The 22,782-nt window shown below is 58.3% G+C and overlaps 2 protein-coding genes across 2 annotated transcripts in view; one reads left to right on the top strand and one right to left on the bottom strand.

The window, feature by feature from the left end:
- The window catches only part of ASIC4 (acid sensing ion channel subunit family member 4), a 24,302-nt gene extending 6,550 nt beyond the window's left edge, over positions 1-17,752 (top strand). Inside the window, exons 2-10 of the mRNA XM_082691491.1 lie at positions 10,207-10,351; positions 10,449-10,576; positions 10,775-10,937; positions 11,626-11,682; positions 13,814-13,967; positions 15,534-15,625; positions 15,713-15,792; positions 16,136-16,240; positions 16,426-17,752. Of these exons, the coding sequence (XP_082547617.1) occupies positions 10,207-10,351; positions 10,449-10,576; positions 10,775-10,937; positions 11,626-11,682; positions 13,814-13,967; positions 15,534-15,625; positions 15,713-15,792; positions 16,136-16,240; positions 16,426-16,539 (1,038 nt within the window). The 3' untranslated portion in view covers positions 16,540-17,752. The remainder of the gene's footprint in view (positions 1-10,206; positions 10,352-10,448; positions 10,577-10,774; positions 10,938-11,625; positions 11,683-13,813; positions 13,968-15,533; positions 15,626-15,712; positions 15,793-16,135; positions 16,241-16,425) is intronic.
- On the bottom strand, positions 17,430-22,782 carry CHPF (chondroitin polymerizing factor). The gene is made up of 4 exons (XM_082691478.1): positions 22,054-22,782; positions 20,420-20,993; positions 19,687-19,866; positions 17,430-19,136 (listed from the first exon to the last, which is right to left on the bottom strand). Exons 1-4 carry the CDS (start codon positions 22,365-22,367, stop codon positions 17,877-17,879), a joined length of 2,328 nt encoding a protein of 775 aa, XP_082547604.1. The 5' UTR covers positions 22,368-22,782; the 3' UTR covers positions 17,430-17,876.

The following is a 22,782-nucleotide window of genomic DNA, read 5'->3' as shown; positions in this document are numbered from 1 at the left end:
CAGTGCCTGGGCGGCAGATGACCAGGGACCCGTGGGCCTCCATCCCCTCTTGGCTCCCAGACTTCCCTCCCCCTCCCAGCCCTCCCTCCCCACTCGCTGGTGACTGCCGTGACTATTAATCACTCGCCCTGTTCTCTTCCTCTCTACTAATCAGGCACAATTAGACAAGGCCTCTTCCAGCTGGGCAGTCCCCCTCCCTGCCCTCCTCCCTTCGCTCCCAGCCCCACCCAGCTGCCAGCCAGGACAGCTGAGACAGAGGGAGAAGCAAGCAGGGAGGCCCTCTAGCACTCCCTGCCCGCCCCCAGATCCTGGGCAGTCCCCTGCCGCCCATCCCAGCTGCCTCCTGAGCCGGTCCCGTCCCTGGCGTGGTCAGAACAGTACTGATCATCTCTGTCCTGCCTCCTTGGTTGTGGGAGGGCTACCCCCAAGAACATGCCAACTCCAAACCTTTGTTCCTGGCCCCAGAGGGGCTGAGGGCTGCCCCTCATCCCCCCCTTGACTCAAGAAGGGATGGGCTTCCCGTCGGGGTTGGTCCGGGCAGGCAAGCTGACCTCTTATCCTCACCCTCTGTCCAGCTCTCTGTCCCCTCGGGCCCCGTACTCCCCTGAGGCATGAATGTTGAGAACATTTAGTTCAACATCTAGTTCAGGGTTGGTCCTGCCTTCGGGGAGCCAGGCAGGTCAGGTCGTGGAGGGCACACAGCCGGTACGGTGGGGCCTGAACAAAACTGAAGATCACTTATCCCTGAGGGGAGCAGCTGCTCCTCAGCCCCAGCTAACCAGAGCCCTCGGTCAGGGATGGATGCCCAGGGGTTGTGTGTGTGTGTGTGTTGGGGGGGGGGCATCCAGGGAAACTCAAGTCTTGATAATTTTAATAAAAATGTTCCTGATTTAAAAAATACTCCAAGGGCTATCTATAGCTCCTGAATTTCAGAACCCAGTATGCTCTCCCCACCTCCTGCCCGGTGCCGGCTGCCACCCTCAGACCCTCCTGGAGGGGGCGCTCTCAGCCCTGCCGCTTCCCGTTGGCCAGTGGTGTGGGTGACCGGGAGATCTGAGTGGTGTGGCCCGGCATCCAAGGGCAGGGGCTGTTACTGCTACAGAGGACTGGTCTGCAAGGGCAGCGGGGAGGGCCGTGAGGGATGTGCTCCACCCAGCCCCACTCAGCAGCCCTGTGGCCTCTTCATTAATCAGGAATCAGCCCCGAGCTGGGCTCATTATCAGCTCAGCTTCTTGTGGCACTGCCGGAAGATGCTGATTAGCATTTGAAGAAATGGCCCCTGTATCGCCCTCCTGTCCTCCCTCTTTCTCCCCTACCCGTGCTCCTTCCTAGACCCCCACCCCTACCCTTCTGCTTCCCCGGACCTGCTCCCTCTTGTGGCTGGCAGCAGGGCTGCCTCCGCAGGGCGGGCTTGTGGGGGCAGAAAGGATCTGGGATGGGAGGCGGGGAGGCAGGAGCATCCCAGAGAGCACTAGGGTTGGGGAGCTTCGAGACTTCTGGGGCTGAGGCCCCTGAGTCAGTGGGTCCCCCTGGACAGGAGGAAATGCGGGGTGGAGAGAGGGTGGCCCGGAAGAGATGGACAGGCACCCTGGAGGAGGGGATGAGGCTTCCTGGGGCTGGTGAGTTAGTGTTTCCCCGGCCTTCCAGGCTCTCTCGGCAGTGCTTCCTCCTTATAGCAGCTGGCAGAGGGGGTAGGGACAGCCAGAGCCGTGGACAGGAGACCGGAGGGTTAGGGTCTTGGAGCCATCCAGAGGAATGGGGGTGGGAAGGCAGGAGGAGAACAGAGACCCGGAGGGTGGAGACAAGAAGGTTCAGAGTGCTGTGTTTCCAGAAAGAGGGTAGGGGGGTGGAGGAGGAGTGTCTGCACTTCTTCTCCTGGCTCCCAAGCAGGGGGCCGGCAGCGCCGGAAAGCCAACCTACCCCCCAAATGTTCACCATGCCCTTGGGACACCCGTTTGGTATTGGAGGGGGAGCAGTTCCAGAGTCAGGCATCGGCTGCAGCAGGCGAGGCAGCAGCGAGAGAGTTCAGAGAGGAGCCACGGGATGATTAAGGGGAAATGGAGGATTGATTTAGGAGGAAAGATTAAAGGAGCTAAATCCGTGGCGCTTGGCTCAGCGGTGACTAAGCGTGGACAGGATAATAGCTTACAAATGTGTGAAAGGTGTAAATACCAAGTGGGGGGAGGGGAGGCGGCTCGGCGGGCCAGGGGACCGGGGCGGGGGTTGGTCAGGCCCCTAGGGGGACTGGAGACCCCTGGGCGACTGCGCATTAGGGCTGGCCCCTCTCCAGGGGTGGTGCGGGGGCGAGGGGCACGGGGTGTTGGGAAGCCCCAGGTTCCAAACAGGGGTTCCCCTTCTGGGGCACAGCTCCGCGAGTCTGGTGCTGACCTCCACGTCCCACTCCCGCCCCGCGTAGGATCTGAGGTCGCGGGTTCATATCCCATCAGCTTCAGTGGGCGCCCCTCGAGCCCAGGGCCTCTACGGCTGCTCGCGAAACCGCCAGCTGCCCCCGCAGAGCCGCCTCTTCGGGCCCCCGCCCCGCCGTCCGGGCTCGCGCCCCCTCGGCCCTCCCCGGGCGCGGCGGGCGGCGGGAGGCAGTGTCTCCCTCCGCGGTGGAAGCCTCTGGCGCTGCTGTGTGCGGAGGTCACTTTGCCGAGGAGCCGGGAGCCGGGGGAATGCAAATGAGGCAAACCCAGGGAGGAGAGCCGAGGCGCCCGGAGGAGACGGGAGGGAGGGCGCTCGGGCGCGGTGATGGATGCCTGCCCCGCGGGAGGGAGGAGGGAGCAGCAGGGAGCGCGCGGCGCTGGGTGCGGCCCCCCGGGTGCGGGTGGGCCGGGCCGGGCTGCCTGGGAGCGTGTGCGGGGGGGTGGGGGAGCACACCTACCAACCTACCGCTGCCCCCGCCACCGCCTGGGTCTTGGCCCGGGAACTCCCGCCTGGCAGTGGGTGTGTGCTCGCTCCACTGTGTCAACACAACTCTAACGAATAACTTTGCATCGAGGGGCGGCAATGTCAGGGAAGGGCTTCATTACAAATTAAAAACATTCCCGTCTGGGAAAATAACTTTCTGGGGTTTAAGGCCTAAGTTGTCGCTACTTGGGAGCAGGTTTGCCTATTTACCTGCGTGCTGGAGGCCGCGCGCTCTCCTCTCCCGTGGAAACGCGACGCGCGCCTGGAATTCTCGCATTCTGCTGCGGGCCCCCAAGCTCTCCCCGCTCCTGGCCCGACCTCAGCCGGGAGTCACGCGGCCTAGGCCGTCCGCTACTTCTCTTCCACCACCGCTCACACATTTACATTTGAACAAACACTGCCCGGATTTCCTCCCGGGCTGGGAGCGGGAGCGCAACAACCTTGGGGAGGAAGTCGCTGGGCAAAGCCCCGGGGTGGCTGTGGGGGTGTGCTAGGGGAGGCGGCTAGGCCTCCTTGGCGGGGTGGGGAGGTGTGGGGGGTGTCGTTCTCCTCGTCTCCGCCGTGTGGCACGATCTGAAGCCCTTCATGTGGGGTTGAGTGGGCTTGCTCCGAGAAGATTGCCTCTCCAACTTAACTCCAGCTCTTGTCCTACTGTCAGAGGACTTGTGCCGGTCCCCTCCGCCCCCCCCCCCACCTCTCCCCATCACAGCAATAATCACAGCTAGTAATGATCTGCCTATACCTGCGGTTGTCCGGTCTGTCTTGTTCCCCACCGGTGTTCACCTGCCTCTTAGTGTAGGCGGCTCAATAAACACGTTTTGAATAAATGAATCCCTCTGCATTCAGACAGCAAAGGCCCTCAGGGCGGAGACGGTCTGTTTGGTTCTCTGAACCATCCCCAGCGCCACGCATGGTGCGACACAGTGCCCAGGCTCAGCCAATAGTGCTGGACACGTGGATGTTGTGTGAACACCTGCCATGTTCAGAGCACAGAGGTGTGTATCATCACACATGAGTAGGAGCTCAGCCTAGGGCTCCAGATGGCCTGGCACCTGCTGAGCTGTGGAAGGGGACCCTGCCAGGTCCCTTACCCTCTTTGGGCCTCTATTATCTTGTCTATAAAATGGGGATAAGTGATCTCTGTAGATGGTTTCTGTGGGGAGTAAGGAGCTAATTTATGTAAGGGCCATGCTTGGCATAGAGTAAGCCCTAAATAAATGTTAGCCGTTGCTATTATTTATGTAGATTATCTCTTTCCTTGGGATACCTCTGAAGGGTGCCTATTATTATTCCCATTTTACAGGTGAGAAATGGAGGATCAGAGAGGTTAAATGACTGAACCTGAAGGCCAAAGACAGTGAAGGCGCGGCCCAGATGTGAACCAGGGTGAACAACAGACCTGTTGACCTGAGTGCAGCTTCCCAGCTCATAGGGGAGCCATATCTCAGCACTGGGGGAGAGGGGGTTTCCTGCTCTGACAGATTGCTGAGAGAGCCTTTACCAAGGCGCAGGGTGCCCTAAGAATGGGACCACTGGGAATCCAAGATCAAAATGCTGCACCAATGTTGAGTATACATCAATATTAGAAAGAGAGAAAAGCTGCACCATTTGGCAAGAAGCTCTATTCACAAATCTCCACCCCACGCCACCGCCCGTTGCCTTCCTTGAAGGCCCCACCACGCATCACTCTGAACTTATCTCTCATCCTCACGACTAACTTTAGGAGGAGAAATTACGACTTCCCTTTAACAGATGAGCAACCCTAGGCTCAGGGAGATTAAATCATGCACCCACTACCCAAGAGGGTTTGTCTGAGGCTGGTGGCAGAGCCAGGATTTGAACCCTGTTCTGTGGGACTTGAAAATCTGAGCTCCTTTCCCCAAGCTAAGAAGCTCTGTTATGTGTGTCCATCGCCAGTACCACCTCCAGTGGTTTATCTCTGCCCCGGGTTATTGGTCTCCACCACACCATTCTTGCTGTTGCTGAGGCCTCAGGCAAGAATTTCTAGTCCCCCCCCCCACCCCCGCCCAGAAAAGAATTTCTAGTCCCACTTGACAGATGGGTCCAGAGAGGCCAATCACTTTACTAGTCGAGGTTACATGGGCTGTCTGTGGCAGGGAGCTGAGGCTGGCACCAGGGCCAACTGACTCCCTGGGGGGGTCAGAGAAGAGTGTTGGGGGAGAGGGACTGGACTCTGGCTCTGAAGTTGCCCTGTCTTCCTCACAAATTCACAGAATCACATGTATCTTTGGACTAGGCTTCTGCTTTGGCCTTTATAGGTCCAGTATAGACACTCCACGCATCTTGAGTTGGTGTTTTCTTCCTACCCCATGAGGATAGAGAAGCAAGAGGCTTTGAACTTGAACACGGGGACTGTTCAGGAGTAGATCAACCTGCCGTGCTAGTAACCTTCGTCCAGGACCAGAGAAGAGGCACTGCCTTCGACAGCCTCCTGTGGACTCCAGAGTCCCGTAGGGTTAAGGGGAGTTCATTCCAGGGGGCCGCGAAAAGCCTGGGGCTGGACCACATCAGGGGAGGGCTAATGGAATGTGGGGGGGATGAAGCTACTGTGGAAAAGTGAGGGGCGAGATGCCAGGGCCTTCGCAGAGGCAGAGCACCCAGAAGGCAGTGGAGATAAAAGTCCAGGCCGCAGATTAGCTCTAGGATTAGCCCTGTCTCGGCTGCTCTAGGCTGCTCTGGGCTGCTTCTTATCTCCCCCACAGCTCTGAGCCCTGGCCCTGCTAATTGCCTGTTAACCCCGTGGGCTCCAGTGGGCTCCGTGGCTGCAGGGAGGATGAGGAATGGGGCGGGCGGGGGTGGGGCACATGCAAGCCAGCCAGCCAAGGAGAGCTTTCTGGGGAAATGGGCTGCGGATAGATGGACCCCCGAGGGGCTGAGAGGAGCCACTGCTCAGAGTGGGGAGCTCTGGATGGCTTTCTCCCAAGCTCTGATGTTGTCTGGGGCAGACCTGGAGGAGAGGGCAGAGAGAAGGAGGGAAGCACACCTGGGCAGGGGTTTCTGGCTCGACAGGGGCAGTATCAGGCAGAGGAAAAGTCTAGTAGGAAGACAAGAGACAGAGACTGGATTCAGGCTAAGGATAAAGAGGATGCAGATGCAGAAGTCAAGGGGACAGAGAGGATGGGGGTGGGGGGCAGCCAGGCCAATGGGAGAGGAAGACAGGCTAGGGTGACAAGCTGACAGAGGCCGGATGCATCATTTCTCAGATGCTGAGGACGGCCAGGAGAAGAGAGAAAGGCCTTGAGATACACACCAAGATCAGGGGACAGAGACTAGGGAGGCAAACCCAGGCCAGAGCCTAGGCCAAGAAAGGGTAAAGTGCTCTGAGAGGGACAGGCAGAGGGCTGGCCAGAAAAAGATCACGGAGGAGTTCAAGAGTCCACACGGAGCACAGACAGATTCCTATCCAGAAGCTGTTCAGCCTGGGTCCAGAAGGTGGACCTGGAAGCTAAGGCAGAGAGCGAGATTGGGGGAGGAAAGACCAAAGGAAGAGGTGGGGGTCTGAGATGGGGATGGGTGGGTCTTTTGGAGACAGACCCTCAGCACACAAAGGCACATGGTGGCCCAGCCCCTGTCGCTCTCTGTGGCTGGACCCTGGACTCTCCTGTCCACATAGCCTGCTCCTGGGCCAGTCCATGGGGAAGAGAGCAGCGGCCAGCCTAGAGGACCTCGAGGCAGAGCTGCCGTGCCGTCTCCATGGAAGAGGCCATGGGCTGTGCTGCCGCCAGAGTGCTGCCACTTAGGGGCTGGCGACTCCACCCGCCGCTGCCTGCCTGGCCCGGGGACCGTCTCCGGGGCAACGCTCTGCTCTGCCCAGCAGTCAGGCCTGACCTGGGCGGTGCAGGTGGCCCCGCCAATCTGGCCTGTCTGTTCCCTGCTGTGTATATCCTTCGGACCCAGAGCTCTTCCTCCCTAGGCCATGGCTGCTCTGCACCACCACCTCAAGGGTGGGGTGGGGGGCAGGAACCCCCGCCCCCACAATGTCACTGTAGTCCAAATCTTCCTGGTCACCTCTGCCCTGCACAGGGCTGGGCTCCAGGTCACGCAGCATGCGTCTGTGCGAACATGTTGGGGGTATCAGGAAGGGAGGCTGCCCAGCCCCACCCAGGGTCAGGAGCCTGCCGGAACCATGGATTCCCAGAATACCTGCCCCGTGTTTATAAGCACTCACTCTGCTTGGGTGCTTTGGTGATGGGCTCAGCTGGGTTTGAATCTCTGTTGTCATTTACTTGCTGTCTGCTCTTAGCCAAGTAATTTTCCTTTTCTGAGCTTCCTCACCATTAAATGGAGGCAACAATCGCGTGTTTTCTGGAAGGCTCAAAGGAGAAAATAAATAAAAAACACAATAGCGCCTTTGGAAGGGCTCACCTGGTACTCCTTCCCTCCACCACATGCCTCCTTCTACAAGTTGTGCTGGGCTCTTTGCAAGCCAAGATGGTAAGCGCCCGCAGGGAGGCCATAGTCCCATGGGTTGGGCCAAGCTGTGGAGAGACCATGATGGTTCCTGGCGGTCAGGGAGAGTGGAGGTAGTACTCCCCAGGTGGGGTAGGTGGAGGTAGGCGGCAGCTCACTAACCCTGTCCCCCACAAAGCCCATGCCGTATTGAGCCTCTCAACTAGAGCACACACTCACAACTGGCTGCTTTGGCAAGGGATTCCAGCGTCTTCTTGGCCTTCAGTAGGAAGAGGGTGGTGCTTTGAGATTTGAGGCTTATACTTATGCATTTGCCCCATATTGCAAATACATATGCAAATGCATTTGCAAGAATTCAGGAATCTTGCACCCTGAGATGGGGCTTCGGGGTTCTCCTCCCTCCAGTGACAGGTCAGAGCACAGTTCTAAAGCAAAGTAGTCTTACTGGACTCTCACCTGTTCATTTAGGGCCTTGCTACTTGAAGTGTGGTCCATGGACCCACCCAGAGGTGGTTAGAAATGTGGAATCCCACACATTACTGAATCAGAATCTGTATTTTAGCAAGGTCCCCTGGTGCTTTGTGCACACATTAAAGTTTGAAAAGCAGTGATCTCGGAGACCTTTGGTAAATCAGCCCACCTCTCTGAGCCTGCATTTCTTCAGCTGTGGGATCTGGGGTGGTTGTGAGGATCCCATGGGAAAGAGCATGTGAAGCCTTCTAGCTTTGGTGCCTGGGCACAGCAAATACTCGGGGACTTTGAGTGGTGCCTCCTCCTGCCCCAGCACAGAGTGGACAGGGTTGATCCAGACGGGGCCAAGGAAGGGAACCCAGAATCAGGTGAGGGGGCAGAGCAGGAGGGGCGGAACAGAAGAGGAACTGAGAGGCAGCCGATCTGTAGAACAGAGTGAGGAAGGTGTACAGGAGTGGAGTGCAAGGAAAGGAGGAAGAGGGGAAAGGGGGGACAGATGGGTGTGGGGTCACACTCCTGCTGTTTTTCTGCTGGGCAGGGCTGAGAAGGAGCTGGGGCCTGGCTGGGCAGAAGGGCAGCTGCCAGCAATGGGTTCTAGGAACAGCTCAAGTCCTGCATCCAGATGAATTCCACCTCTCACACCAACTAGGTGACTACTAGTGTGACCTTGAGCAAGTCACATCACCTCTCTGAGTAGTCCTTTCCTGGTCTATAAGCAACAAGTTAATTATACCTATCCAGGGCACCTGGGTGGCTCAGTGGGTTAAAGCCTCTGCCTTTGACTCAAGTCATGATCTCAGGGTCCTGGGATTGAGCCCTGCATCTGGCTCTTTGTTCAGCAGGGAGCCTGCTTCCTCCTCTCTCTCTGCCTGCCTCTCTGCCTTGCCTACTTGTGATCTCTGTCTGTTAAATAAATAAATAAATCTTAAAAAAAAAAAATTATACCTATCCACACTAGAGCTGCTGAGTTCCTGAAATGGGGTGGGGTGGGTGTTGATGCTGCCATGTTTTGTAAATTGCACGGTGCTTGTTATGCACCCATTTTTGTTTGAGGACCAAGAGACAGGGTGTTTGGGTGACAGAAGAACAGTGTGAGAGGGGTGTGAGAGGAGAGCATCCATGGGGTAATTGATTAATCTAAGGGGCATGGGACACTTAACCCTGCTCCCCAGCAAGGATGCCCCAGGCCCCCAGTTCTCAGAGATCTTCCCTCCCGATGCCCCCAACCCAGCCCCTTTCTCTTCCATACCGTCTCTCTGAAGCTAGGCATTTAGGATATCTTTTCCCAACACCGCCCTTCCTTTTCTCCCAGCTTTCACCAGTGCGAAATGTTCCCAAGGAGAGGGGAGAGGGAGCGCGAGAGTGATTGAGTGCACTGACCCCTTGCCCCCAGGGAAGGTGCTGCCTGTGATGGGTTTGACCCAGGGGCTCGTCTCTGTGGGGTGAGCATGGCTGCGGGGAACTTGCCTTGCCTCTCCTTTGACCACGCCCCCCCACTCCCCGCCCCAGCTGCTCCCCAACGCTCCATCGTAGTCTGGGCTGGCGGGGCCACAGCTTCCATCTCCGGGGCGCCAGCGCCATCTGGTGTCCATGCTGGGGGAACTCTCCGTACGGGGAAAGGGAGCTTTGTTGCCAGCGCCAGTAACTGCTTCTAAGCATCCCTTTGCTAGGCACTGGGCCAGGGCTGGGGACACCAGACAAGCTCATTGCTCCTGTGCGGCATAAACCTCAGTGGAGGGAGAGATGGACACTGGAAAAGGAGACAAACAGATACACAAGATCATCTCAGGTCTTGTTAAGGACTTAGCAAACCGATGAACACCTTGATGAATGGAGGGTGTCACTTAATACACAGTGTATGTGGTAATATGGGCATGGGTCTGAAGAGGGGACACGTAAGTAGAGTCTTTTAAGTCTCTTTTAAGACAGCTAAGCTGACCACGGGGCCAGATGGGAGACAGCGGTGAAAGGGGGTGGGGCACAAGACGGAAAGAAAGTGGTTGGATTCTAAATAGGTTCCAGAAGTAGAATCACCTGGGGTACATGCTGAATGGAATGCAGGGGTGAGGGAGAGGGAGAGGGAAGTGTCAGGGATTCTGATTTGAGAAATGGGATAGACGGTGGGGCCTTTAATTGGGGAGGGCACAGGGTTTGAGAAGATAGCAAGAGTTCTGTTATTGGTAGGTTATGCTGGAAAAGCCACTTAATCATCTAAGAGAAGATGTCACTAGCAAAGATAGCACTTGGGGAAGAGGCTGGGCCGTAGAATGGTTGCTGTTGGACGGTGGTGTCCAGGCAGGTGTAGTGGCCCTTTCCCAGCACAGGGAACCTTGAGCTTCAGGAATTGTCTTAGCGCCTCCATTCATCTCCTCTCCTCCTCCCTCTCACCCACAGGTCTATACTCGCTACGGGAAGTGTTACACCTTCAACGCTGATCCACAGAATTCACTGCCCAGTCGGGCAGGGGGCATGGGCAGTGGCCTGGAGATCATGTTGGACATCCAGCAGGAGGAATACCTGCCCATCTGGAGAGAAACAAGTATGCAGGGAAAGGGACGGGGGCCACTTTGGGGGCACTCAGAGAGATGCCCTCTGGCTGGGATGGGTTTCCAAAGGTCCCCATCTCCACTGTGCAGATGAGACATCATTCGAGGCTGGCATCCGGGTGCAGATCCATAGCCAAGAGGAGCCCCCCTACATCCACCAGTTGGGCTTCGGTGTGTCCCCAGGCTTCCAGACCTTTGTGTCCTGCCAGGAACAGCGGGTGAGCACCTCCAGTTGGGCCCTGAGCTGGACGTCAGGCAGGGTCTTTGGGCACTGTGGGGATGCCCACTGGCCCTGCTCTCCAAAAGCTCACTGCCCACCAGCACCCCCCCACCCCAAGGACTTTGTTGGAGCTGTGGGCAATGGAGGGCTAGGTGGGACTCTGTGGCATGACCCCATGTGCACCCCACCCCTGCAGCTGACCTATTTGCCCCAGCCCTGGGGCAACTGCCGGGCGGAGAACGGGCTCCGGGAGCCCGAGCTTCAGGGCTACTCAGCCTACAGTGTGTCTGCCTGCCGGCTGCGCTGTGAAAAGGAGGCCGTGCTTCAGCGCTGCCACTGCCGGATGGTGCACATGCCAGGTGGGCACCCACCCCTCCCGCCAGCCCTCCGGGCCACCCCGCCATGCTCCAGAACCTCCCTGGGTGGAATGCTGCTCCTGTGCACCAGCACGTGCACCACAGCATGCATGCCTGCCTGTACTCCTGTGAGCGCATGCATGTATGTTGGAGATTTTTAAAAAAGATCTATTTATTTATTTGAAAGAGAAAGTACGGGGAGGAGGGGCAGAGGGAGAGAGAGAGAAGCAGACTTCCTGCCGAGCATGGAGCTGTACAGGGGCTCGATCTCATGACCCTGAAATGAGGAGCTGAGCTGAAATCAAGAGTCTGTCTGTAACAGACTGTGCCCCCCAGGTGCCCCTGTCTGGGATTTTACGTGTTTTCACATGTGTATCTGGGAATACACTCATGCGTGCTTGTGGCCGTGTTAATATGTATCTATGCATACATATGTTTATGGACAGGGTTGTGTGGGTGTGCTTGAACACACGCATACAGATGTGTGTGTGTATACATGTGCATGCAAGTGTGCAGATGTTTGCATTTTAGGCATACACACACAGGCATGTAGAAGCTCATGCATGTTCAGGGATGTACAGACACACGTGTTTGTGTGTGCATGCACACAGGTGTGTGTCCACATTTGGGAATGTGCTGGGGGAGAAGGGGTGGAACCGTAGACTCCAGGAATAATCTTCTCTCCTTTCAGGCAATGAGACCATCTGCCCGCCGAATATCTACATCGAGTGTGCCGACCACACACTGGGTCCGTGCTGCCTTCTCCCTTCCCCTGCCTCTCCATCATCCTCCTCTTCATCTCTGTCCACTGTTCTCCTCTCTGCCTTGGCTCCCCTCCTCCTAGTCTCTCCCGGGATGGTTCTTCCCAGGGTTGAGCCTTATCCCGTACTTCTAGGGGTTCTGAGGACTTTGCAGGTGTGGACACTTGGGTAAGTGGAGGCAGCAGGGTGAGGGGGTGCAGAAAACCAGGACTGGGAGTGAAGGGCTGGGCTTTCTGTTGTGGCTCAGCCAATGAGCTCACCTTCTCTGGGAAAGCAAAAGGACTTCTCTCTGTGTCTGAGGAGAGATGCATGGCTAAGGATCAGTGTGGGTAAGGCAAACCGCATGGGTCCCTAGGTCTCACCTGGGCTGTGATTCTCTCATTCTCTCATCTGTCCATCCATTCCCTCTTCTGCAGACGTTCCCAGGCTGGTCTGGTGCTGGAGGTGAGAGTGGGAACAAGAGGTTGTCCTTATGGAGCTTCCCGGCCTGCAGGGCTGTGGACCAGCACAATGGTCCGGTGCTAGTCCTTGCAGACAGGAAACGCAGGGGTGCTACAGGGTCCCTGGGTGGGGCACGTAGCTCCACCTGGGAAGGCAGGAGGATCCTGGGAGGAAGTGATGGATTAGCTGAGACTTGAAGGGTGTGGAAAAGTCAGCCTGGTGAAAAGCGGAGGCATGATCTAGGCCCTGGGGACAGTTCTGTGCTAGACATCTGTGGCCAGAGAGAGAGCTGGAGAGAATGTGCTTGGGGAGGCACGGAAAGGTCAGCACTGCTGGAGGGCAGAGAACACATGAGTAGGCAGCAAGAGGGGAGGGGACTCTGGGAAGCCCACAGTGGCTCAAGGCAAGGCAAGAGCACCCTCTGAAGTTAGCCAGGTGCTGATCAGCCGCGGAGAATGGAAGGCATGAGTAAGAGCAGAAGCAGGGCAAGTGGTCAGGAGGGCATTGCAGTCCTCCGGATGGTGAGGCCGTGGGGAGTGGATGGGCAGTGGAACCACATGGAGACTCTCTGTCCCGTATCCCAACTGCATCACAGCCAGAGGGGCAGCGGAAGGACAGTTAATGAAGGGGCAGATGTGGAAGTACAGTGATGGTGAAACTCCACAGAACTAGCAACATCGGGCAGCCTCAACTTGTTCAAGCCTAAGGGGGGGAAAGGGGAGGAACACCGCTGGGGCCCAGAGATCTGTGGCTGTTCCAGAGGACAGGAGCTAGGACCACAAGAGGGGGGAGTGGCCTCAGCTGACCCACAGCCTGGTGAAGACGAAGCCCTGGCATCTTTCCCCCGCTTCCCCCCTGCTGGGGTCTCTCCCCTTGGTTCAACCCAACCCAAAGCCAGAAGATGAGGGAGTCCAGTGGATGCATCAGGCAGAGAGCCCCGCCTCCTGGGCACAGAGAAAAGTGGAGGAGAGTGAAGAGTGAATCTGAAGAGAGGAACAGAAAATCCAGCATATTAAAAAAAGAAAGAAAGAAAGATTTATTTATTTATTTGAGGGAGAGAGAGAGAGCGTGAGAGACAGTGTGTGTGCTCCTGCACACAAGTGGGGGGAGGGGCAGAGGCGAAGAATCGTCAAGCCGACTCCCGGCGGAGCACAGGCCCAGATCCATGAGATCATGACCTGAGCTGAGACCAAGAGTCAGATGCATAACTGACTGAACCACCAAGATGCCCCCAAGAAAATCCAGCATATTAAACACAGCATTCGTCTTTCTGCCCGTCTGTCCATCCACTCATCAGTCAGCATAAGTAAAAGCAGGCATAGAATTCCATTCATCCAGCATCCTCTCCAAGCCCCGTGTGTGTGAGAGGCCTCGTGTGACTGATTAGCTCTGATGGAAGGGCTGTGTCCTCCGTCTGAGTCATGAGGACTTCTGGGTTCCAGGGGGCTGGGACACAGAAGGATAAGCCTGTAGGAGGGTGCTGGGGGCTTTTGCCTTCACCCGCTTTCTTAGGTAGTCTGAAGCTGGTCCAGGAAGGAGCCCCCAGAGAGTCTTCCCTAGGCAGTGTCAGGGTGGCCCGTAGAGGCCCTCCCTGTGGACGTGCCTTCTCCCGGCAGCTAGTGGGCCTCGGGGCCATGCGCCCTCCCCCCCCCTGCAGCTGGTGCCTCTGTGTTGCAGACTCCTTGGGAGGGGGCTCCGAGGGCCCGTGTTTCTGCCCTACTCCCTGCAACCTGACTCGCTACGGGAAAGAAATCTCAATGGTCAGGATCCCCAACAGGGGCTCAGCCCGGTACCTGGCGAGGAAGTACAACCGCAATGAGACCTACATCCGGTATGTGTGCGCGTGCGTGTTGTGCATGCTTGCGCGCGTGCGTGCTGGAGGCACAGGCCCGGAGCGTGGTGCGCACTAGGAGTGGGCTGCGTGTTTCTTACTAAGGAGGTTTATGCGCGGATGCCTCTCACAGTCCTTTTCCTCTAATTAATCCCTACCCATCCTCCAAGTCACATCCTGTGTCCCCACTGCCAAGGAGGTCCCCTTCTTTTTAAAATAAAGATTATTATTTATTTGAGAGAGAGTGTGTATGAGTACAGGGAAGGGGAGAGGGAGAGGGTGAAGCCAGCTCCAGGTTGAGCACAGAGCCTGACGTGGGGCTCCACTGTTGGACTCAGATCATGACCTGAGCCGAAGGCAGCCCTTAAACCGACTGAGCCACCCAGGCACCTCCAGGGAGGGCCCCCTGCCGCTTTTTTTAAAAAAAAAAAAAGATTTTATTTATTTATTTGAGAGAGAGTGAGAGACCATGAGAGGGGAGGTCAGAGGGAGAAAGAAGACTCCCCATGGAGCTGGGAGCCTGATGTGGGACTCCATCTCAGGACTCCAGGATCATGACCTGAGCTAAAGGTCGTCTCTTAACCAACTGAGCCACCCAGGAAGGCCCTTCTTGATCCAAATGCCTTTCCTCTGAGCTCCTCAACAGCCTGTACACCTCTCTCTCTCTCTCTCTCGTTGCACCCACCTCTTGCTTTCCCACCCACTGCTGTGTCTTTCTCCCCCAGCAACCCGGGTGCCATTAAATGCACACTGAGGGAATGCTGCCCTAAGGGAGAGGGACCAGGTGGCCAGCCAGCAGAAGAGGACTCATTGAGCCTTGGGTCTGGTCCCCTGCAGCCAATCTGCAAATGCTGAGCATCCTATGGGTGCCCAGGCGCCACAGTGTGGGACCTGTGGGGACAGAGATGATTACACCACAAAGCTCCTGCCACAGTGTGTGTACCGCCACAGTGTACCCATGTGTGGTACCGACTGTCAGGCCTCCCCTGAGATTACCAGGCGGGGGAGATGATGAAGCTGGGGAAGGCATGAGCCCGGCCTCTGAGGACACTGGGTGTGTGAGAGGAGACGGGGGAGGCCTCCCGACTCGAGAAGTGTGTGATCGTATAGAGATGAGCCTGAGCGGTAGGAAGGCTATGTAGAGACAAGCAGATAAGAAAGCAAGCTGGCCAAGAAGGCATAGATCATGGGCAGTCTTGGAGGTCTGGAAAAAGAATTTGGGGGTGAACTGCCGGTCAATAGGGAGCCTGTGAAAGTTCCAGAGAGGTATTGCGAGGATGTGAAGTGAATGGTATTTGCTGCTTTACAGCAGAAGGCAGAAGGGACTCCTTCAGGCCCAGGAGTTTTATTTTGCTCTCCCGGGCTCCTGGCTAACCCTCAGAATATGAAGCAGACAAGGATCTAGGACAATCTCCCCTCACAGCCTTTGGGAGTCTGAGGGTGGTTCTCGCCGGCTTCTTGGGGTAGGGGACCTCGGATCAGGATCTGCTGGACCTGGAATGTCCCTGCCAGCCGCCTCCTCAGGAAGACAGCCCCACAGGGACACTCTGCCTCCTGTCTCCACAGGGAGAACTTCCTGGTCCTTGATGTCTTTTTTGAAGCCCTGACCTCCGAGGCCATGGAGCAGCGAGCAGCCTATGGCCTGTCAGCCCTTCTGGGTGAGATGCCGCCCTGACCCAGTTCTGGCGGGATGGAGGTGGGGATTGGCCTGGCCAGTGCTTCTGACCTGCTCTCATGCTCCTCAGGAGATCTTGGGGGACAGATGGGCCTCTTCATTGGGGCGAGCATCCTCACACTACTGGAGATCCTGGACTACATCTATGAGGCAAGAGATGGGGGGCCTGGTAGGGACCCCCCCACCCGAGGGGGTATGGAGGGTGGGAGGAGGGGCTATGGAAGAAGCAAGGGGGCAGTACAGGCTTCCTGGTGCAGCTGGCCTGGCCATGAAGCCAAGCTTGGGGTTTTGGGCTAGGGTCTCCTGACCAGCTGGAAGGCAGGCGTGAGGGTGCTGAGGAGTTAGGAGAAAGGGATGGGCGGGGAGGATTAGGGAGTCCTCCTGGGGGTTTGCTGGGGCAGCAAGTCCTACAAAGTGGGCCTCAGTAAGGCCTGCTCTTCTCCTCTACCAAGTTTCTTGAGCCCACTGCTGTCCCCCCACCCTGAACCCCAAGGTGTCCTGGGACCGACTGAAGCGGGTGTGGCGTCGTCCCAAGACCCCCCTGCGGACCTCCACCGGGGGCATCTCCACCCTGGGGCTGCAGGAGCTGAAGGAGCAGGTGAGGGTGAGCTCTGCTGAGCGCAGCCAGGGCTCTCTCCTAGGACTGAAGGCCTCGGCCACTTCTGACCTAGCCTGTCAGAGCTCGGCTGTAGCCCCTGCCCAGGGCATAAGGAAAGGCTGGCTGTGCGGGGCCCAGGGCTCTGGCTCGCATTCTCCATGTCTCATTCCCTCTTCACTTTGCAGAGTCCATGCCCAAGCCGGGGCCGTGCTGAAGGTGGGGGAGCCAGTGGCCTGCTCCCCAACCACCACCACCCTCCTGGCCCCCGAGGAGGCCTCTTTGAAGACTTTGCTTGCTAGGACGGTGCTGTCTAAAAAGACCCAGGGGTCTGGGAACCCTTCCAGGATCCCCAACAGTCTCCTCCCTCCTGGGACACAAGGCCTGGGGGCAGCCCGAGGGACGGGGGGAGAGGGCAGAGGGCGGTCCTCACTGGGAGGGTGGGGATTCAGTTCAGGCTCTCACCAGCTCTGGCGCCAATTGCTGTGCACAGGGTCTTTCCTGTCCACCCCCGCAACCCTCAGGCTGGTGCCCAGGGAGGGCTGGAGGGGAGGGAAGGAAGGGAGTGAGGGAGGTGGAGGAAGGGGCCCACCCTAGCAGGGGTGGAACCCCCTGTACATTTGTATATATTTAGGGAGGACAGGGTGGGGGTGGGGGAACAGATGTAGAAAGTGGGTGGGCCTATGGGGGTGGGTGATTCAGGGACAGCCAGAGTCCCAGCCCTAGAATGTTAGCAGGAGAAGGAGAACCCCGGGGACTCAGGAGTGCTGGACTGGTCCTACTTCCTTTCCCTCTTCAGGCCCAGCTCCCCTTTTGGCAGGGGGACTGGGAGGCCCAGCAGGCCTGGCCCAGCTCCCAATTCCCCCTGCCCAACCCCACCTTCAGAGTCTCCTCCACAGGGAGCAGGCCACCCATTAGACCTTGGCTGAGCTTGGGGGTGGGGAAGGGAGCCTTCTCGATGGGCCTCTCTGCTTCTGGTCTGGTTTTATAAAGCGCTGATGAAACTGAGAATAAAGAGGCATAAAGAATTCTCTGTATGCCTGTGTGACCAAGCTGGGGCAGGGCTGGGCACAGACATGGCTTGGTCCCCGGGAAAAGGAAACCCAGGTCCCTGCCAGCCAGGACAAGGGAGCCTCCATCCTCACGGCCAGCCCTCCCCATCCCACCTTTTGAAAACTCAAAACCACGAATCTACACTCAGCCAGTTTATTAAAGGCAGGGAGCTTCATCCAGGCCCAAAAGGGAGAAGTTGAGAGACACCCCCCTTCTCTCAGCTCCCCTCTTCCCCAACCCCTCATCTACAGCCCAGCCCCCAGGAGGCCCTAGGAGACCAGGCCTGCGTCAGGCAGACTGCACTGCATAAATACTCAAGAGGCCACAGCCTGAATCAGCAGCGTCAAGGGAGGGGGGCGGACAGGGAGACCAGGGCTGGTACAGGGAGGGGTGGCTCCGGAGGCACCTCCCCTGGGGGCCTGTCCTGGGCCTGAGGACCCACAGAGCTAGAGAGAGAGGGCCTGTGGGTGGCCCTGGGGTCTGAGGCTGCAGCTAGCCCTGTCTGGAGAGGCTTGGCAGGTGGCTCTGGGTTGTTGGGGAGGAGGGGGCATGCTGTCATGCCAGGATTCTGGGGTGCGGGGCGGGCTCAGGTGCTGTTGCCCTGCTCCTGCTCAAAGAGCAGCATGGCTAGCTGCGTGCGGGAGCCCAGGCCCTCCAGCTCGCTCTGGCGGCAGCGGTGGTACAGGTCCTCGCTGAGCCGCGCGCTGCACGTCTGGGCCCGGTAGCGCTGCAGCAGCGCGGGTTCCACGGCCCGAAGCACGTGCAGGCTGGAGAAGCGCAGGAACAGCTCATACACGTCCAGGCTCTCCAACAGCTCCTCCTCCTGCTCCGAGGCTGCTGCCAGCCGCCCGCGGGCCGCCACGTAGTCGGAGTTGTAGAAACAGGCCTCACTGGCTGCCTGGCGGTCAAAGCGGCCCGTGTCTCGGCCCAGCTCCGGGGGTCCAGGGCCCTGTGGAGGGGCCACGGCCGGGTGGAAGGCCTGGAAGTGCATGGGGAAGAAGGCCTGCCAGCCTGAGATGGCATGCATGCGGCAGCGGTTCAGGAAGTCAGGCGTGAGCACTGTGTCTGGCCCGGCCAGCAGGAACAGTGTGTCCAGTGGGTGCTTCTTGGAGAGCAGATCCATGAGGCGCAGTGGGGAGGGTGCGGCTGTCTGCACACTGAGCCAGGGCACCCGGGCGCCGGGGAACCGCCGCTCCAGTTCGGCCACATGGGCCTTGACAGGTGCAAAGACATCGGCGTGGGCTGCCCGCTGGGCCTGTCGGGGCTCATACAGGAGCAAAAGGGTCAAGGCTGCCGCCGCATCACCAGGTTCCAGTGCTGCGGCGGCGAAGGCCTCCAGGAACGCAGGGGCCAGGTCACGCTCGGCTGCAGCCAGAGGCAGTAACACGGTGAGACGTGAGGCCTCTGTGACATAGGGCACAGGCAGGATCTCCACACGGCTCAGCGGCCGCAGCAGCTGCACGCGGCGGGTGAGGGGCCGGCGACCGCCCTGGGGGGTCAGTGCCTCCAGCTGCAAGTCCAGCGTGTACTCCATGCCCCGGGCAGGATCAAAGCGTCGGTAGCCATTAACCAGCTGTTGCTTCTGGAGCCGCAGGGCTGGATGGTAGCGACGATTGAGCTCTTCCAGGGCTGCCCCCAGAACGTCAGCCACATCGGCCTGGTCGGCACCTCGCAGCGGGCAGCGGGGCGAACCATCAGCACAGGAGAAAGCATGCTGCTCTGTGAAGTAGTCCCAGCGCAGCACCTCAAAGCGGGAGGCCGGGCGGGATGGTGCAGGGATACCCACAGGCCAGGCGGCTGCCCGCTCCCCATCGGCTGCCAGATGGCTAGTGTTCTGGATCTCCCACTAGGTTGGAGAAACAGACCATGAGTAAGGCAAAGACCATGGCGGGGCCAGCACACAGCTGGAGGACTAAGCAGCTGGCCAGCACTACTTGGGATGGGTCCCCACTCCCCTGCCAACCTCTGCAATCTCAGGGTCCCACCTAACATTTCCCCAGATTGGAGCAGCCTGAGAGTGAAAAGGGAAGTTTCCGGAGGAGGTGCTCAGAAAAGGCATAAACAAACAGGGACTGGGAAGCTGGTTTGTTCTTGGACTCTAGTGCTAGCTTTTTTTTTTTTTTAAGATTTTATTTATTTATTTGAGAGACTGAGTGCCAGTGCACAAGCATAAGCAGAGGGAGAGGGAGGGAGAGAGGGAGAAGCAGACTGCCCACTGGGCAAGGAGCCCAATGTGGAGCTCGATCGCAGGACCCCAAGAACATGACCTGAGCTGAAGGAGCACACCCAACTGACTGAGCCACCCAGGCACGCCTCTAGTGCTAGTTTTTACTTCCCTGGGATCTGTGAAATGTCTCAGGACCTGTTCCCTCTATCCCTGGGGCCCCAGGCCATACCTGTAGCTCCTGGATCTCCTGGTATGTGCGTTCCAGCTCAGCTCGGGCAAAAGCTTTGTGCAGCTGGTACATATGTATGGGGTCATGCACAGGGTGGGCTGTCAGGGCACTGCGGAAATGGGGGTCTCCTTCCTGCACAGGTTCCCCAGGGCTCAGCTCCAGGAAGTTATAGTGGACTCCCTGGAGAGAGGAAGGATAGGGTCCATAATGGAAAGAGGGATGAGATAGCCTCCCCACCCATCGCAACCCCAGTGTGTGCCTCATCTTCCCATCTTATGACCTGTTGTGGACCTGGGAGTCCACAACAGGATTACTGGGTTTAAGTCTACTTTGACCAGCTGTGAGCTTGTGACTTTAGGCAAGCTTCTGCTAGCTCATCTATGAAATGGACATACGTATCCTACCTCAGAGCTGTTCAGGGGCTCCAAGAAAATAATAATAGCCAACACTGAACACCCACTATGTGCAAGGCTCCCTAATTTTTTCTAATCCTTATAACAACCCTGACAATAGTTATTTTCATTGGTCTGGAGGAGGATACTGAAGTTCAGGAGATGCAGTGATTTACCCCAGGTTACAGGGATAAATAAAATTACCCCAGGAAACAGGGATAGAAATTGACAGCCCTGGCATGGAAAACCCAGGGATATTATTTCCAACTACCCCCTCGCCTCTGAGGGGCAAGTGTACAAGCTCAGACAGGAGGTGTCGGTGGGGAGGCTTATCTGCCCACCTCGTGGTCACCCGTGCAGCCCACCCCGGTGGCATCCAGTATGCAGCGCCCCAGCCACTCATCCGGGCGCGCGCTGACAATGTCGTTGCGGCAGCTTTCCAGGTGGGGGCGCAACTGATGCAGCAGTGTGCGAGACAGCAGCACACCAAAGCCTCCATGGCAGTAGCGGCCTGGGGCGGGCTCCCCCCCGATGAAGTCCTGCGGCCGGCCCAGATAGAGGTGGGCGGCGGCTGCCAGGCTGAGACGGCCGGCTAGGCGAGCCAGTCCATGGGCTTCGGTGTAGGTGGCATCCGGCACGATGAAGAACCAGTCAAAGTCGTCACCGTGTTGTTCCAGTAGGTGGCGCAGCGCCAAGTGCAGGTGCCCGATGGGCCGCTCCTCGCCCAGAGTCACCACGGCCATGCCCGGCGGTGCCCGGCGGCCCCGAGAGCCAGTCAGGAACACCACACGCTCTAGCCGGTGCCCCAGCGTGCGGTTCACGGCCACACCCAGTGTGGGCAACGTGGCTTGTGAGGTCAGCACCGCCACAAGCAGCCTCTGCCTGATGCCCAGCTCCGTGCTGATGTATCGGGTCCTGGGGGAGAATAGGGAACAAGGTTATCCAAAAGCCAAGAGAGCGGCCAGGAGAGAGCATACACAGGCTCTGGCAGGTCCCATCCTCTCTGGGCCTGTTTCTTTCCCTCCACATTGATAAGAACAACAACTCTCTCTTAGGAGTCATGAGGGTTTACCTGAAATACTGGCCTTACCTACACAGTGCCTTGGGGAGATGGCAATATCCATGCAGAGATGAGAGATACACTGTGGGTCTGATTCTCTGTCTCACCACTTAGTTGTGTCCTTGAGCAAGTAATTTAACCTACTGCAACCTCACTCAGTGGCCTGCTCTGCAAAAAGGGGTTGATTGAATCTAATCAAAGCACTTAGCCAAGTGCTCAGCACACAGGTACCCCACACACCACGTATAAATATGCCATGATAATGATAATGCCATGATACCACAAACACATCACACAAAGGATGTAAGGGAATACATGGCATAGGAATGCACTGAGTGTGTTTGGAACAAGGGCAAACTGGGGCTCAGTGGTTCCAGCAACTTACCTTCCATAATGCAGAAAGTAAGTTGCAAAACTGAAATCTGAACTCGGGGTTACTTAGGAGAAAATAATTTCAAGTCATGGGCAGAGGCATTAATGGGATGGTACCTCACCCCTCCCCCACAAATCTCATCCTGAAGTGTCTCACCCCAGAACAAGAGAAACAGGTAAATCCTAGTTTTCTCTTTCCTCTTTCCCTCTCTCTAGGCACCCACCCTATATGTCAGTCATTTCTTCAAATCCAACAGCCCAACTAGGGAGCTAATAGGATCTATGAAGGACGACGGCATAGGATCGAGCCAGTTTAGGACGGAGGAGGGCAAGTTCAGCTCAGGCCTGGACGGGGCCCAGAAAGGGCGTCAGATGGGTTCCACAGCTCCTGGGGAAGCAGGGCCATCGGAAGTCATCGGGGCCAAAGACTTCCTGGCCAGCCGGCCCCTTCCTTCCGGAGCCTGACCCAGCCTCCGGCGGCCTCCCTGGCGCGCCCGTCCCCGACAGTGTCCAGGGGGTGGGGCTGGCGGGGCTGATCCCTACCTGACGGCCTTTTTGGCGGCCTGGCCAGGCTGTGCAGGATGGTAGGGCAAGACACGCGGCTCCCAGTTCTCCCCGGCGCCTGCGCCGGCTCCGGGCCTCTCGCGCTCCGCTCCGGGCTGCACCGAGTTGGGCCGGCGCGCCGCGTTCGTGTTGCCGCGCGGCGGCAGCTCAGAATCTCCGGGTTGGGGCGGCCCTGGGCCGCACGGCTCCTCCACCCAGGTCACGCTGAGCAGACTCAGAGTGAAGCCCAGGGAGATGCCCACGGCCACGGGCCCTGCGGGCCGCAGCACCGACAGCAGCAGCGATGCCCGCATGGCGCCGGGACCGCGGGCCCCCGGCCGCGGAGTAGCCCCACAGCAGCCAGAGGAAGCTTCGAGGGGGCGGGACCGGGGAGGGGGCGGATCCGGAGGGCCCGGGCCAAGCGGGCGGGCCCGCTCCCTCCCCACGGACGCGGCCCTGGTTGAATCCCCTGCGCAGCGCTCCGATCCTCCGTAGGGCGCAGGGTTCCAGCGCTCAGCGCGGGAGCCTCGGCCACTGCCGCCGCTGTCCGACGTGTCACTACGAGATCCCCGCCCCTGGGGTGGGGTCTCGGGCTCCAGCTACCGGAGACGGAGCAGAAGGGGGAGGTTAAAGGGGAAGGACCCCCGGAAGTGCCCCCTCCTCAGTGCGGGTGAGGGAGACGCCGGGGGCGGAGTCCTCTGCCTCCCCGGCGTGGTTGGTGCGTCCCGG

The sequence above is a fragment of the Mustela nivalis genome, assembly GCF_964662115.1.
Source record: "Mustela nivalis genome assembly, chromosome: 11".
Taxonomy (NCBI): domain Eukaryota; kingdom Metazoa; phylum Chordata; class Mammalia; order Carnivora; family Mustelidae; genus Mustela; species Mustela nivalis.
This window is presented reverse-complemented; position numbering and strand designations above follow the sequence as displayed.